Genomic DNA, 16,683 nt, shown 5'->3' on the forward strand with positions numbered 1-16,683 from the left:
AGAATAGTTGTTCACCTCATCCAAGGGGTCCAATAGCTGGAGGTAATGAGCATTTACCACGTGGCCTGAAGTGTCAGGGAAGAAGATGGTTCCAAGTTGATATAACAAATAAGCAGTCACATGGTGCTTAATCTTCTCCTCTGTCATCACCAACTTTCCTTTAGTAACCAAATCTTTCGTCCCTGAAAACTCACCAAACAAGGTTTTGAGCTTGATCTTTTTCAACTTCTTCTTGTACGTGCGGTTTTCCTCAAACTCATTATACTCATCGCCTTCCTTAGGCTCTTTGTTATCTCGCCTAAACTCACATTGTGCCTTTCTGTCGCTCCATCCTAGACACCTTTCGACTAATTTTTCAAGAACTTCATAACTCATCGAGGGATTGTAGCCATCTCGAACACTTGTTCCTGTAATTAGTAGGGTTGTGATTCTAAAACAATCATCTAGAGTTATTGCCATCTCACCAAAAGGTAGATGAAAGGTATCCGTCTCTGGATAAGCCCTCTCAGCAAATGCAGTAGCAGTGACAACATCAAATTTTTGGTGCGCATGTTGTATCCTGTTCCATAGTAAACAATGAAATACCGCCAAGTGTACCTCATCACACTCATTTTGTATATTCCATTCCTTGTTCTTCTGACGTTTCGAAACACGAACAACATTTTTATGATCCTAAAAAAACAACATCATATCTTATATACTAATATATATTAAAAAGAACAATATATGACAAAATATAATAAAATGATTGAGAAATCTAAATCTTGATGGTTAAGATTGAACCATACCTTTGTCACAAAGATCTTGGCAGCCCATGAGTTTTTGTATCCCATCAATACCTCCCCGCCATCTCTTGGAGTACCATAAGTTGGATTCTTTGGCGGCAAACACAAATCCTTATGAGGAATGTATGAATATCTAGCACAAGGCTTTTTAGGCGCCTTTTTAGGTCTCTTTACCACTATTTCCGCTTGTTCCTCTTCATCCGAGTCCTCCTCTGATTCATCATCATCCTTATCTCCATCTTCCTCATCATCACCATCCTCATCATCGCCACACTCATTTCCCTCTCCTTGAGCTGGTTCATCTTCTCCACCTTGATTGTGTTCTTGACTGCCAATCTCTTCCACAATCTCTTCATTTACTTGTTGGATTACGTTGTCATCGCCACCCTCATCATCGCCACCCTCATTTCCCTATCCTTGAGCTGGTTCATCTTCTCCAGCTTGATTGTGTTCTTGACTGCCAATCTCTTCCACAATCTCTTTATTTACTTATTGGATTACGTTGTCAACATTATCTCTATTGAGACCATATTGGATGACAACACCTGGTAATGACCCACGTCCATGCTTAGCATTTTTGGTTCCACGATGACCGGCATCAAAATGTATTTTGCCTCGAGGCGTGGGAGTTCTCAGCTCTTCCGGTAAAGGTTGCTTTGATTTCGAACATTTTTTACCTCTACCATTAATCAAGAAAACAAAAGACATTAGCTTATCGGAACAAAACAATCTAACAAGAGTAAATGGATAAGATAAGATAAGATAAATGGATGAATTAATCATTGACAAGAGTAAAAGTCTAGCACTATAAGGGTGGAGTTCGGTTACTTTCCCTTATTTAAAATTTTTTGCGAACCAACCGAACTGTGTTGGCAAAGTTCGGTTATTTAGGAACTCAACATAGTGGCCAAAACAACAGAGTTCGGTTAGAATGGATTTGTTGATTTTTTTCGGGATAAGGGTAGAGTTCGGTTACTTTCCCTTATTTAATTTTTTTTGCGAACCAACCGAACTGTGTTGGAAAAGTTCGGTTATTTAGGAACTCAACATAGTGGCCAAAACAACATAGTTCGGTTAGAATGGATTTGTTGATTTTTTTCGGAATAAGGGAGGAGTTCAGTTAGTTTCCCTTGTTTAAAATTTTTTGCGAACCAATCGAAATGTGTTGGGAAAGTTCGGTTATTTAGGAACTCAACATAGTGGCCAAAACAATACAATTCGGTTAGACTGGATTTGTTGTTTTTTATTTTCGTAATAAGGGTAGAGTTCAGTTACTTTCCCTTATTTAAATTTTTTTGCGAACCAACCGAACTGTGTTGACAAAGTTCGGTTATTTAGGAACTCAACATAGTGGCCAAAACAACACAGTTCGGTTAGATTGTTTTTGTTGTTTTTTATTTTCGTAATAAGGGTAGAGTTCGGTTACTTTGTAGTTTTCAAAACTTTTGCGAAACAACCGAACTGTGTTGGCAAAGTTCGGTTATTTAGGAACTCAACATAGTGGCCAAAACAACACAGTTCGGTTAGATTGGATTTGTTGTTTTTTATTTTCGTAATAAGGGTAGAGTTCGGTTACTTTGTAGTTTTCAAAACTTTTGCGAAACAACCGAACTGTGTTGGATAAGTTCGGTTATATGAGAACTCAACATAGTGGGAAAACAATACAGTTCGGTTAGACTGAATTTGTTTTCTTCTTTTGGGAATAAGGGTAGAGTTCGGTTACTTTGTAGTTTTTAAAACTTTTGCGAAACAACTGAACACGGAGTTCGGTTACTTAGTTTTAAATCCAAAACAACTGAACTGCTCTTCGTGTTCTTTATTTTCAGGAAGTTCGGTTAGTAAACTAGTTTTTTTTGGAAAATCGGCCTAACCAAACATGGCTCTGTAACTCCCGTTAAAACCCTATTTTGATGATTTCTATTCGATTGAAGCAATCAAAATCAAATTAAAGTGAAGGGTTTGTTGTAAAATACCTCCGGAGTGGTCCCATGGCAGAATCAGGTTGCGGCTGGCGTCTTTTATACTCGATGATGCCTTTAGCTTGCGGTTCCACTTCTTCAACAATTTCACCCGGGAGATTTGCAAGAAGCCCTAATGGGGGACCTGTTCCTGGGAGTCGATTGGTACTCTTACGACGAACCATTCTTATATTTGATTGATTAATCGACGATGAAAATTTTGTGAATCGACGATTAATCGATGAAAACGATGTTGAAATGGGGAAGAAGAAGAAGAAAACTGTTTTTGTTTTGTTTTAGTTTTTATTTTTATTTTAGATAAAGTTAGAGATGGTTATTAGGTTAGGGTTAATTTTAATTAGGGTAAGGGGAAAATTAGTAATCCCATATGATTTTAGGACACCCCTTAAAATTGTAGGTAAGTGGCCTAATAGGGCCATGGTCCCCCAAAAAAACCATGGTCCCCAAAAAATCGTTCTTGTAAGAATTACTACTTCATGACCCAGTGCAACCCAAAAAACCCAGCCAGCCGGTGTGCAACTCCAATAATAAGATTTTTTACATATATTATTCGACCTAGAAAAAGTTTTAAAACTTTATTAATTCATATGCTGCCTCCCACGGCAGAAATAGAGGATCGAACCACATAATTAACAGAATTAACTCCTTATAAGAGTCAATGAGACAATGATGTAGCAGAAGACCACTGTTCCAAACCATAAGGAAAAACAAAAATCTATTGTTTTCTTGTGATCAAAAAATTTATTATTTAGCATGATTATCGCTATTACAATGATTATTATTATTATTTATTTTTCATGAAACACGCATGTTTTCATTTATGAACAGCGTGTGCAGGCGGCCTAGTGAGAATTACATCCATAATGTGATTGCAACATAAATGATGTCTCACCTCAACCACGGAGCTGTTTCCTTGATGAATAATTTTGGCTCCATGGAACGCACGAAACACACACAAATAGGTACCTTGGAAACCCAAAACCTAATAACACATAAAAACATTCAAATCATGAAAATGTGATTGCACGTCAATGAACGCTGGGTGTTTCACAGATCTCTTATATGAACATGGGAGGATAATTAACAACACATGATCCACTGTACATGCATGCATGATCACCAAGTTTTGCTAGTTTGAAATTTTAAAATGGAAGAGCTAGCTAGCATACCTTAGTAGTAGCAGATAACAAAGGAGTTGCATAAAACTCGACTGGAGTTGTAGTGATATAAGAAGAAGAAAAAGACGAAGTAGTAAATGTAGAAAGGAAACGAGCTTTTGCATTACTCAGATTTTTCAGTACACATCTAGTAGACATGATATACAGTGAATTTGATCAGTAACGAATAAAGAGGATCTGAAGTCAAACTAAGAAGTGTATACCAAGTACCAACAATTTGATCCTAATCTTATTCACCAAGGGTGTGTCGGTTGGTGGTCATTAAAGCACCCACTGCGGATCTTGTCTGCAGCAACTTAATCACATCTTGTACCAAATGTGCAGGCACACTCTCCTAAAGATATTCTGATCGGACCTTATCCTTTTTTTTTGATTCGGTATTGATGAAGAAAAGAAAAGAAATTACATTGAATAAAGTTCAACTCATCTAACAAAAAAATAAATAAAATTGTTGCAACCATCCAAAAGTAGCAGCAGCAACATGACAAGAACCCTAGAAAGGATTGAGTTTGGAGAGACGACCGCCGAGTCTAGTGATGATGATCTTGAAGAACCTAGCAAGATGATGACATCTATCACTCCATTTGTTCTCGCTTTCAATAATCTAACCTATAACGTAAACACATCTGAGGAAGTGACACTTTCAAGTATGTTTCGTCGTAAAAATACCACAGGAATGAGTACGTTCTCTAATAAAAAAGTGTTGTTGAATGATATCTCAGGTGAAGCTAGAGAAGGTGAGATTTTAGCTATTCTTGGTCCTAGTGGCTCTGGGAAGACAACTTTGATCGACGCACTTGCAAGTAGGATCTCCAAGAAAAGTTTGAAGGGATCTGTGAAAATGAACGGCGAAAATCTAGAGCCTGGGGTTCTTAAAATGATATCTGCTTATGTCATGCAAGATGATCTGTTATACCCCATGTTAACAGTGGAAGAGACACTCATGTTCTCCGCCGAGTTTAGATTGCCTCATACACTCTCCAAATCCGAGAAGCTGGCAAGAGTTCAAGCTGTGATCGATGAGCTAGGATTGCGTGATGCAGCAAAGACCATTATAGGAGATGAAGGTCACAGAGGCATCTCCGGAGGTGAACGTCGACGCGTTTCAATTGGAGTTGATATAATTCATGACCCAATTTTGTTATTTCTTGACGAGCCAACATCAGGACTTGACTCATCATGTGCTTTCATGGTCGTGAAAGTCCTGCAACGAATTGCTCGTACCGGGAGGATAGTCATTATGTCTGTGCACCAACCTAGCTCCAGACTTGTTGGCCTACTCGACCAACTGATATTCCTCTCCCATGGAGAAACCGTCTACAACGGCCCATCCACAAATCTCTCCCTTTTCTTGTCGGATTTTGGTCATCCCATCCCAGAAAATGATGAAAGGACCGAATTTATGCTTGATTTATATCGCGAACTTGAAGGTGTACCTGGTGGAAGAAAATGTATCGTCGAATTCAACAAATCTTGGCAGAAGCTACAAAGTCACCCCTCTTACAGTTCCGAGAATTTCAATCTAAGCTTAAAAGAAGCAGTAAGTGCTCGTATATCAAGGAGGAAACTCATCTACAATGATGCTAATGACACTGGTCCAACAGTGACCGTCTCAAATTTTGCGAATCCATTTTGGTCTGAAATGATTGTGCTGATGAAACGATCATTAACAAACTCAAAGCGAAAACCGTCAGCAATTCTGCATCAAATATGTGCCGTGGTGGTTGTTTCTTCTATAATGGCCAGTCTGTTTTGGAACCTAGAGAAAACAGAAGTAGGTGTTCAACAAAGAGTAGGGTTCTTCGCGTTTATAGTTACAACAATCTTCTTTGGTAGCACAGAGGTGCTCGCAGTTTTCGTTCAAGACAGGTACATCTTCATGAGAGAAACAGCTTATAACGCATACCGCCGGTCATCATTCATTTTATACCGCTCCATTATAGTTATACCCAGAGTACTCATATTATCTATTTTATTAGCATCAATAACGTTCTGGTCAATCGGTCTGTACGGTGGATCTCCTAGTTTCTTATTCTATTTTTCTGTGATATTCGTGTCAATGTGGGCAGGTGATTCGTTCGTTAGTTTGGTTTCAGGATTAGTTTCTCAGGTTATTTTGGGTTACATTGTGGCTGTGCCTTCAATTGGTATATTTCTTTTATTCAGCGGCTTCTTTATCAGTAGAGATCATATTCCGACGTACTGGATCTGGTTCCATTATATTTCCGTTGTGAAGTATCCGTACCAAGCCATGCTATTGAATGAATTCGACAACCCGAATTTGTGTCTGCTTGATGATCCAAATAAGTCTTGTATGCTAACTGGAGTTGATATAGTAAGAAAACAAGGTATAACTGATTTAAGCAAATGGATTTGCTTGTGGATCATTTTGGCTCTGGGTATTTTCTATGGAATTCTCTTTTACTTGTCTTTGTTGTTTGGAAGCAGGAACAAGCGGAAGTAGCTTGAGTGATAAGTTATTTCTCATTGTTTTAAATTACATTGTAACGTGCATGATATAATAAAATAAATTTAATTATTATTATCTTTTTGTCTTTACAAAATCAAAAAGATTCTCTGCAGTCATTAAAATACTGTCTTAAGATCACGTAGAATCTCTACATTCCCGAAGAATCTTGGAAAGTCAGCCACTCAAATAAAACATGTATGAAAATATATAGAAATCTTTTGGACAAACCGCATGTCAGATGATCTTAAACTCGAATCTCTTCCTTTCTCTCCTTCATTTTGTCTAGATTCAGTAAAGAAAGTAATTTCATTTTGTCTAGCTAGAGTGTTGACGATGATGATAGTTTTTACTTCGGCCTCTACAGCCATTGCAAGATTACTATCGCGTAAAAATGGTGTTGGAGTATTTGTAAAAAGTACTACTAGTATTGGGAAATATTCCCAGATTAGACGATTGAGTAGCATTGCAGGTAATGAAATTCCAAATGTTAGAGATTTGGTTGATAGATAGTGCAAGAAAAGTTGTTTTGACAGGCATGGAGCAGTGTGTTGCTGCCAAGCCAAATACGTACATACAAGAGAGCCAGGACAAAACACGTACAGACAAAGAAGCCAAGACAAGCACGTTCAGACAAAGAAGTCAGGAGAAAACTCGTGCAGACAAAGAAGCCAAGACAAGCACGTTCAGACAAAGAAGTCAGGAGAAAACTCGTGCAGACAAAGAAGCCAAGACAAGCACGTTCAGACAAAGAAAAGATTCTTCTACTTGTGTGGAAAACACGTACCAAAAATTTCAGCAAAAAGATAGGATCTAATGAACCCACACCCACACCCACACTCGAACCCGAACCCGAGCCCGAGCCCGACCCGACCGACCGGACGGACGGCGGCGGCGTGCGTGCTTCTGTGCGAAGCACCGCGCGTACGGGAAAGGCAACCTTGCCCTAGTCTAAGCCTCCCCCCCAAGCACAAAAGTCTAATGACCCAAGGGCCATGCCCTTATAGCCAACTCTATGGTATTTATGTCTAAAACTCTTTAGATTTTAGTCAATGTGGGACTATTGTTTTATCTATTCAAAAGAAAAAACAACTAATGGGCAATAGGTCTAGGGATCAAAACACAGTCCATGGAAAAATTGGTAATTTTAAAGCGTTTTTTCTAACAATCCCCCACATGAATGATAAAACATATCGACGAAATACGAGAAAACATAATACATCAATATTAGGCTAAGGTGTCCCAGAGATTGAACCTTAACATAGTGAGAGGTTACCGGAACTGCTTGTTGTTTCGGTGAACACAATGTCTTGAACCGTCAACAGTGAGTGCAATTCAGAAATAACAACCACACTTTGATGTCTCAAAGAAAAAGAAAGCTGCCAAGCTCTTGCCGTTGTGCCCGTTTTGGCCGTGGGCTAAATCTCGGACTTAATGAATGTCTCTAGAGAAAAAGCTCAAATTCTCATAGGAAGCGGCCCCACTTCCAACATCCACATAGGTGAGTCCATTAAGAGTGTCCTGCCACACTCCGCTGTAAGCAAAGCCATGGAACTCATTAAGATCCTGACAGATCATCCTAAAACATGCAGGCAGCACTATCATACGGTTACACCATAGGGAGGGACAAAGATAGTGCTTTCTCTCGACATCACCAAAAATTAGTTATCTCATTGAACCTTGATCTTGGAACTCCATTCACAAGGTTGAGTGTCCTTCATGGCGATTTATTCTATGAGCTTGAGTCCCATCCCCTTCGATGTGGATCTAACTACCTCTCTAGATAACCCTTTCGTCAAAGGATCTGCAATATTCTCTTTAGACCTTACAAAGTCTATAGAGATGATGCCAGTAGAGAGTAGTTGTTTCACTGTCTTGTGTCTTCTTCGAAGATGTATAGACTTTCCGTTGTATACACTATTCTTTGCGCATCCAATAGCAGCTTGACTGTCACAGTGGATTGCGATCGAAGACACAGGCTTGGGCCAGAGTGGAATTCCACCCAGGAAACCTCGTATCCATTCAGCTTCCTCTCCAGCTTTCTCCAAGGCTATAAACTCAGACTCCATGGTGGATCGAGCTATACATGTCTGTTTGGTAGACTTCCATGACACAGACGCACCACCAAGTGTGAAGATGTACCCGCTAGTGGATTTGCACTCATCTGAGTCTGATATCCAGTTAGCATCACAATACCCTTCTAGCACAGCAGGATACTTCCCAAAACTTAGGCAATAGTTTGAAGTTCCTCTCAGGTACCGTAAAACTCTGTAGAGAGCATTCCAGTGATCCTGCCCAGGGTTGCAAGTGTACCTGCTTAATCTACTCACAGTATAAGCAATATCAGGTCTTGTACAGTTCATTAAATACATAAGACTGCCAATAACACGAGAATACTCAAGTTGATAAATACCCTCACCCTTGTTCTTTTTCAATTTGCAATTGGGATCATAAGGAGTAGTTGCAGGTTTAGCTTTTTCATGATTAAATCTCTTAAGCACAGTTTCAACATAATGAGATTGACTAAGACTATATCCATCAGACATCTTTCTGATTTTCATCCCTAAGATTACATCAGCAGGGCCTAAGTCTTTCATGTCAAAGTTTTCGTTAAGCATGCTTTTAGTGGTATTGATACTATCAAGGTTACTTCCTAATATGAGCATATCATCAACATATAGGCACACAATAACATGAGAATCGTCCACAGATTTAATGTAAACACATTTATCAGATTCATTAACCTTGAAGCCATTAGATATCATTACATGATTAAATTTTTCATGCCACTGTTTAGGTGCTTGTTTTAAACCATACAAAGATTTTTTCAGTTTGCATACTTTATCTTCAAAACCTTTCACAACAAAACCTTCCGGTTGGTCCATATAAATTTCTTCATTCAATTCACCATATAAAAAAGCAGTTTTAACATCCGTCTGATGTATATGCAAATCATAAATAGAAGCAATAGCAATCAGCATCCGGATAGAAGTGATTCTAGTGACCGGTGAATAGGTATCAAAGAAATCTAATCCTTCCTGTTGTCTGTACCCCTTAGCTACCAACCTAGCTTTGTGTTTTTCTATAGTTCCATCTGTTCTAAGTTTCCTTTTGAAGACCCACTTGCAACCTATGGTTTTACTACCAGGAGGTAAGTCTACAAGCTCCCAAGTTTCATTTTGTTGAATGGAATCCCACTCATTATTTGAAGCTTCTTCCCAGAAGGGAGCTTCCGGAGAAGTCATAGCTTCCTTATAGGTTTGGGGTTCAGACTCTACCGTAAGAGTCACAAAATCTGGACCGAAACCTTTCTCGGTTCTGACCCTCTTACTTCTTCTAGGTTCGGTTTCAGCATCTAGAGACGGGGGTTGACTAGTCGAAGGAACATCTGAGAGATCATCGCGGACCCTTTTATGAGGTCCAGACCCTAAAGGGAAAATGTGTTCGAAAAACACTGCATCTCTGGATTCCATTATGGTGTTCTCACCAATTACCATGAACCTATAAGCACTAGTGTGCTCAGGATATCCTAGGAAAACACAATCTACAGTTTTTGGTCCTATTTTGGTTTTCTTGGAACGAGGAGTGGCCACCTTGGCCAAACACCCCCACACTTTAAAGTTTGCATAGGACGGTTGTCTTCCTTTCCACAACTCATATGGAGTTTTGTCGGATTTCTTAAATGGAACTCGGTTCAAGATATAGCAAGCAGAGAGAATTGCTTCCCCCCACAGGTTCGAAGGTAGCCCTGAACTAGCTAACATAGCGTTCACCATATCTATGAGTGTTCGGTTTTTCCTTTCAGCTACTCCATTCGACTCAGGTGAATAAGGTGCAGTAGTTTCATGAATGATGCCATTAAGTTTGCAGAATTCTCCTATAGGTATCACATACTCACCGCCTCGGTCCGACCTAAGAGTTTTGTTTGACATGTCTTTGCTCAGCATCAGGCTCTTGTCTTTGCAGCACAGAAGTTCCTCCACCTGGATCTTTTTCCCCAGCTCCACCATGGTGATTTCACGATTCTTGTGTCGCAGCCTCCTCTTGTACTCGTTCCATGAGGGTGGTAGCTTTTCAATCACTGCGGATACTTGTAGAGATTCATCAATATGCATGCCTTCAGCAAGAATTTCGTTGATGAGTAGCTGGAGTTCGACGAATTGTTCTACAACAGGCTTTTCATCAGTCATCTTATATTCCAGGAACCTAGCCACCAAGAACTTCTTGCTTCCAGCAGCTTCAGCAAGATATTTTTCTTCTAGGGCTTCCCATAAATCAAAAGCAGTAAAATTATCTTTTGCATTATAAAAGTCGTACAAGGAATCATCCAGACAGTTAAGAATATGGTTTTTGCACATGTAATTTTTCCTAGTCCACCTATCCAGTCTATCTTCATAACCACGGTCATGAAGCCTTCTTGAGGGTCTTTCTAAGGCAACTTCATCTAGCCTTTGGTCTTTTAAGAAGAATAACATTTTGGACTGCCATCGTTTAAAGTCTTTGCCACTAAACTTTGGGGGTTTGTCTACAGTACTCTTTCCCATGTTGTTACAAAATATAGTAAAGAGGATATTGCCTTTAGATTTTTGGGTATATTACTAATAAAGTAACTGAGAAGAAGATACTTAGCTCAAAATAATGTTGCTGATGTTGCTGCACAGAAAATGTAGAGGCACGTAAACTACGCTGTCCTAAAGGCAATATCGCCTGCCACTCCTCTGAGATGCTACAGCAGTTTGCGAGTCACCTCCAGGATACAACTACAGTTAGTACCCCTCAATGTAGCATACAATGAGGGTACCCTTAGAGCTTGGCAGAACTTAAAACAGTAGAAGAGATGTTTACAGAAAAACTGAGGAAGAGTAGAAGAGATATTTCTCTGTGGTATATATTTTCTGAGATTACAACTACTCTCTTATATAGTGTTTGTGTAGTTACAAACAAGAAAGAAAACCCATGCGTATGACAGAAAAAACTGGTTATGTTGGGTTAAAGATAGTGCAACAAAAGTTGTTTTGTCAGGCATGGAGCAGTGTGTTGCTGCCAAGCCAAATACGTACATACAAGGGAGCCAGGACAAAACACGTACAAACAAAGAAGCCAAGACAAGCACGTTCAGACAAAGAAGTCAGGACAAAACTCGTGCAGACAAAGAAGCCAAGACAAGCACGTTCAGACAAAGAAGTCAGGACAAAACACGTGCAGACAAAGAAAAGATTCTTCTACTTGTGTGGAAAACACGTACCAAAAATTTCAGCAAAAAGATAGGATCTAATACACCCACACCCGAACCCGAACCCGAGCCCGAGCCCGACCCGACCGACCGACCGACCGGACGGACGGCGGCGGCGGCGTGCGTGCTTCTGTGCGAAGCACCGCGCATACGGGAAAGGCAACCTTGCCCTAGTCTAAGCCTCCCCCCCAAGCACAAAAGTCTAATGACCCAAGGGCCATGCCCTTATAGCCAACTCTATGGTATTTATGTCTAAAACTCTTTAGATTTTAGTCAATGTGGGACTATTGTTTTATCTATTCAAAAGAAAAAACAATCAATGGGCAATAGGTCTAGGGATCAAAACATAGTCCATGGAAAAATTGGTAATTTTAAAGCGTTTTTTCTAACAATCCCCCACATGAATGATAAAACATATCGACGAAATACGAGAAAACATAATACATCAATATTAGGCTAAGGTGTCCCAGAGATTGAACCTTAACATAGTGAGAGGTTACCGGAACTGCTTGTTGTTTCGGTGAACACAATGTCTTGAACCGTCAACAGTGAGTGCAATTCAGAAATAACAACCACACTTTGATGTCTCAAAGAAAAAGAAAGCTGCCAAGCTCTTGCCGTTGTGCCCGTTTTGGCCGTGGGCTAAATCCCGGACTTAATGAATGTCTCTAGAGAAAAAGCTCAAATTATCATAGGAAGCGGCCCCACTTCCAACATCCACATAGGTGAGTCCATTAAGAGTGTCCTGCCACACTCCGCTGTAAGCAAAGCCATGGAACTCATTAAGATCCTGACAGATCATCCTAAAACATGCAGGCAGCACTATCATACGGTTACACCATAGGGAGGGACAAAGATAGTGCTTTCTCTCGACATCACCAAAAATTAGTTATCTCATTGAACCTTGTTCTTGGAGCTCCATTCACAAGGTTGAGTGTCCTTCATGGCGATTTATTCTATGAGCTTGAGTCCCATCCCCTTCGATGTGGATCTAACTACCTCTCTAGATAACCCTTTCGTCAAAGGATCTGCAATATTCTCTTTAGACCTTACAAAGTCTATAGAGATGATGCTAGTAGAGAGTAGTTGTTTCACTGTCTTGTGTCTTCTTCGAAGATGTATAGACTTTCCGTTGTATACACTATTCTTTGCGCATCCAATAGCAGCTTGACTGTCACAGTGGATTGCGATCGAAGACACAGGCTTGGGCCAGAGTGGAATTCCACCCAGGAAACCTCGTATCCATTCAGCTTCCTCTCCAGCTTTCTCCAAGGCTATAAACTCAGACTCCATGGTGGATCGAGCTATACATGTCTGTTTGGTAGACTTCCATGACACAGACGCACCACCAAGTGTGAAGATGTACCCGCTAGTGGATTTGCACTCATCTGAGTCTGATATCCAGTTAGCATCACAATACCCTTCTAGCACAGCAGGATACTTCCCAAAACTTAGGCAATAGTTTGAAGTTCCTCTCAGGTACCGTAGAACTCTGTAGAGAGCATTCCAGTGATCCTGCCCAGGGTTGCAAGTGTACCTGCTTAATCTACTCACAGTATAAGCAATATCAGGTCTTGTACAGTTCATTAAATACATAAGACTGCCAATAACACGAGAATACTCAAGTTGATAAATACCATCACCCTTGTTCTTTTTCAATTTGCAATTGGGATCATAAGGAGTAGTTGCAGGTTTAGCTTTTTCATGATTAAATCTCTTAAGCACAGTTTCAACATAATGAGATTGACTAAGACTATATCCATCAGACATCTTTCTGATTTTCATCCCTAAGATTACATCAGCAGGGCCTAAGTCTTTCATGTCAAAGTTTTCGTTAAGCATGCTTTTAGTGGTATTGATACGATCAAGGTTACTTCCTAATATGAGCATATCATCAACATATAGGCACACAATAACATGAGAATCGTCCACAGATTTAATGTAAACACATTTATCAGATTCATTAACCTTGAAGCCATTAGATATCATTACATGATTAAATTTTTCATGCCACTGTTTAGGTGCTTGTTTTAAACCATACAAAGATTTTTTCAGTTTGCATACTTTATCTTCATAACCTTTCACAACAAAACCTTCAGGTTGGTCCATATAAATTTCTTCATTCAATTCACCATATAAAAAAGCAGTTTTAACATCCATCTGATGTATATGCAAATCATAAATAGAAGAAATATCAATCACCCACACCCACACCCACACCCGAACCCGACCGGACGGACGGCGGCGGCGTGCGTGCTTCTGTGCGAAGCACAGCGCGTACGGGAAAGGCAACCTTGCCCTAGTCTAGGCCTTCCCCCCTCACATAAAAGTCTAATGAACCAAGGTCCATGCCCTTATAGCCAATTGTATGGTATTTAAGTCTAAAACTCTTTAGATTTTAGTCTATGTGGGACTAATGTTTTATCTATTCAAATGAAAAAAACAAGTAGTGGGCAATAGGTCTAGAGATCAAAACATAGTCCATGCAAATTTGGTATAACAAAACCGTTTGTTTCTAACAATCCCCCACATGAATGATAAAACATATCGACGAAATACGAGAAAACATAATACATCAATATTAGGCTAAGGTGTCCCAGAGATTGAACCTTAACTTAGTGAGAGGTTACCGGAACTGCTTGTTGTTACGGTGAACACAATGTCTTGAACCGTCAACAGTGAGTGCAATTCAGAAATAACAACCACACTTTGATGTCTCAAAGAAAAAGAAAGCTGCCAAGCTCTTGCCGTTGTGCCCGTTTTGGCCGTGGGCTAAATCCCGGACTTAATGAATGTCTCTAGAGAAAAAGCTCAAATTCTCATAGGAAGCGGCCCCACTTCCAACATCCACATAGGTGAGTCCATTAAGAGTGTCCTGCCACACTCCGCTTTAAGCAAATCCATGGAACTCATTAAGATCTTGACAGATCATCCTAAAACATGCAGGCAACACTATCATACGGTTACACCATAGGGAGGGACAAAGATAGTGTTTTCTCTCGACATCACCAAAAATTAGTTATCTCATTGAACCTTGATCTTGGAGCTCCATTCACAAGGTTGAGTGTCCTTAATGGCGATTTATTCTATGAGCTTGAGTCCCATCCCCTTCGATGTGGATCTAACTACCTCTCTAGATAACCCTTTCGTCAAAGGATCTGCAATATTCTCTTTAGACCTTACAAAGTCTATAGAGATGATGCCAGTAGAGAGTAGTTGTTTCATTGTCTTGTGTCTTCTTCGAAGATGTATAGACTTTCCGTTGTATACACTATTCTTTGCGCATCCAATAGCAGCTTGACTGTCACAGTGGATTGCGATCGAAGACACAGGCTTGGGCCAGAGTGGAATTCCACCCAGGAAACCTCGTATCCATTCAGCTTCCTCTCCAGCTTTCTCCAAGGCTATAAACTCAGACTCCATGGTGGATCGTGCTATACATGTCTGTTTGGTAGACTTCCATGACACAGACGCACCACCAAGTGTGAAGATGTACCCGCTAGTGGATTTGCACTCATCTGAGTCTGATATCCAGTTAGCATCACAATACCCTTCTAGCACATCAGGATACTTCCCAAAACTTAGGCAATAGTTTGAAGTTCCTCTCAGGTACCGTAGAACTCTGTAGAGAGCATTCCAGTGATCCTGCCCAGGGTTGCAAGTGTACCTGCTTAATCTACTCACAGTATAAGCAATATCAGGTCTTGTACAGTTCATTAAATACATAAGACTGCCAATAACACGAGAATACTCAAGTTGATAAATACCCTCACCCTTGTTCTTTTTCAATTTGCAATTGGGATCATAAGGAGTAGTTGCAGGTTTAGCTTTTTCATGATTAAATCTCTTAAGCACAGTTTCAACATAATGAGATTGACTAAGACTATATCCATCAGACATCTTTCTGATTTTCATCCCTAAGATTACATCAGCAGGGCCTAAGTCTTTCATGTCAAAGTTTTCTTTAAGCATGCTTTTAGTGGTATTGATACTATCAAGGTTACTTCCTAATATGAGCATATCATCAACATATAGGCACACAATAACATGAGAATCGTCCACAGATTTAATGTAAACACATTTATCAGATTCATTAACCTTGAAGCCATTAGATATCATTACATGATTAAATTTTTCATGCCACTGTTTAGGTGTTTGTTTTAAACCATACAAAGATTTTTCAGTTTGCATACTTTATCTTCAAAACCTTTCACAACAAAACCTTCCGGTTGGTCCATATAAATTTCTTCATTCAATTCACCATATAAAAAAGCAGTTTTAACATCCATCTGATGTATATGCAAATCATAAATAGAAGCAATAGCAATCAACATCCGGATAGAAGTGATTCTAGTGACCGGTGAATAGGTGTCAAAGAAATCTAATCCTTCCTGTTGTCTGTACCCCTTAGCTACCAACCTAGCTTTGTGTTTTTCTATAGTTCCATCTGTTCTAAGTTTCCTTTTGAAGACCCACTTGCAACCTATGGTTTTACTACCAGGAGGTAAGTCTACAAGCTCCCAAGTTTCATTTTGTTGAATGGAATCCCACTCATTATTTGAAGCTTCTTCCCAGAAGGGAGCTTCCGGAGAAGTCATAACTTCCTTATAGGTTTGGGGTTCAGACTCTACCGTAAGAGTCACAAAATCTGGACCGAAACCTTTCTCGGTTCTGACCCTCTTACTTCTTCTAGGTTCGGTTTCAGCATCTAGAGACGGGGGTTGACTAGTCGAAGGAACATCTGAGAGATCATCGCGGACCCTTTATGAGGTCCATACCCTAAAGGGAAAATGTGTTCGAAAAACACTGCATCTCTGGATTCCATTATGGTGTTCTCACCAATTACCATGAACCTATAAGCACTAGTGTGCTCAGGATATCCTAGGAAAACACAATCTACAGTTTTAGGTCCTAGTTTGGTTTTCTTGGAACGAGGAGTGGCCACCTTGGCCAAACACCCCCACACTTTAAAGTATGCATAGGACGGTTGTCTTCCTTTCCATAACTCATATGGAGTTTTGTCGGATTTCTTAAATGGAAC

At 39.9% G+C, this 16,683-nt stretch overlaps 1 protein-coding gene across 1 annotated transcript; it reads left to right on the forward strand.

Annotated features, from left to right (window-relative positions):
- Positions 1–474: 474 nt before the first annotated feature.
- On the forward strand, positions 475–6,406 carry LOC113296138 (ABC transporter G family member 2-like). The gene is made up of 3 exons (XM_026544468.1): positions 475–481; positions 950–1,031; positions 4,522–6,406. The coding sequence occupies exons 1-3, from the start codon at positions 475–477 to the stop codon at positions 6,404–6,406; spliced, it is 1,974 nt and encodes a 657-aa protein (XP_026400253.1).
- The last annotated feature ends 10,277 nt before the right edge of the window (positions 6,407–16,683 follow it).

Source organism: Papaver somniferum, chromosome 7, assembly GCF_003573695.1.
Source record: "Papaver somniferum cultivar HN1 chromosome 7, ASM357369v1, whole genome shotgun sequence".
NCBI classification, from domain to species: domain Eukaryota; kingdom Viridiplantae; phylum Streptophyta; class Magnoliopsida; order Ranunculales; family Papaveraceae; genus Papaver; species Papaver somniferum.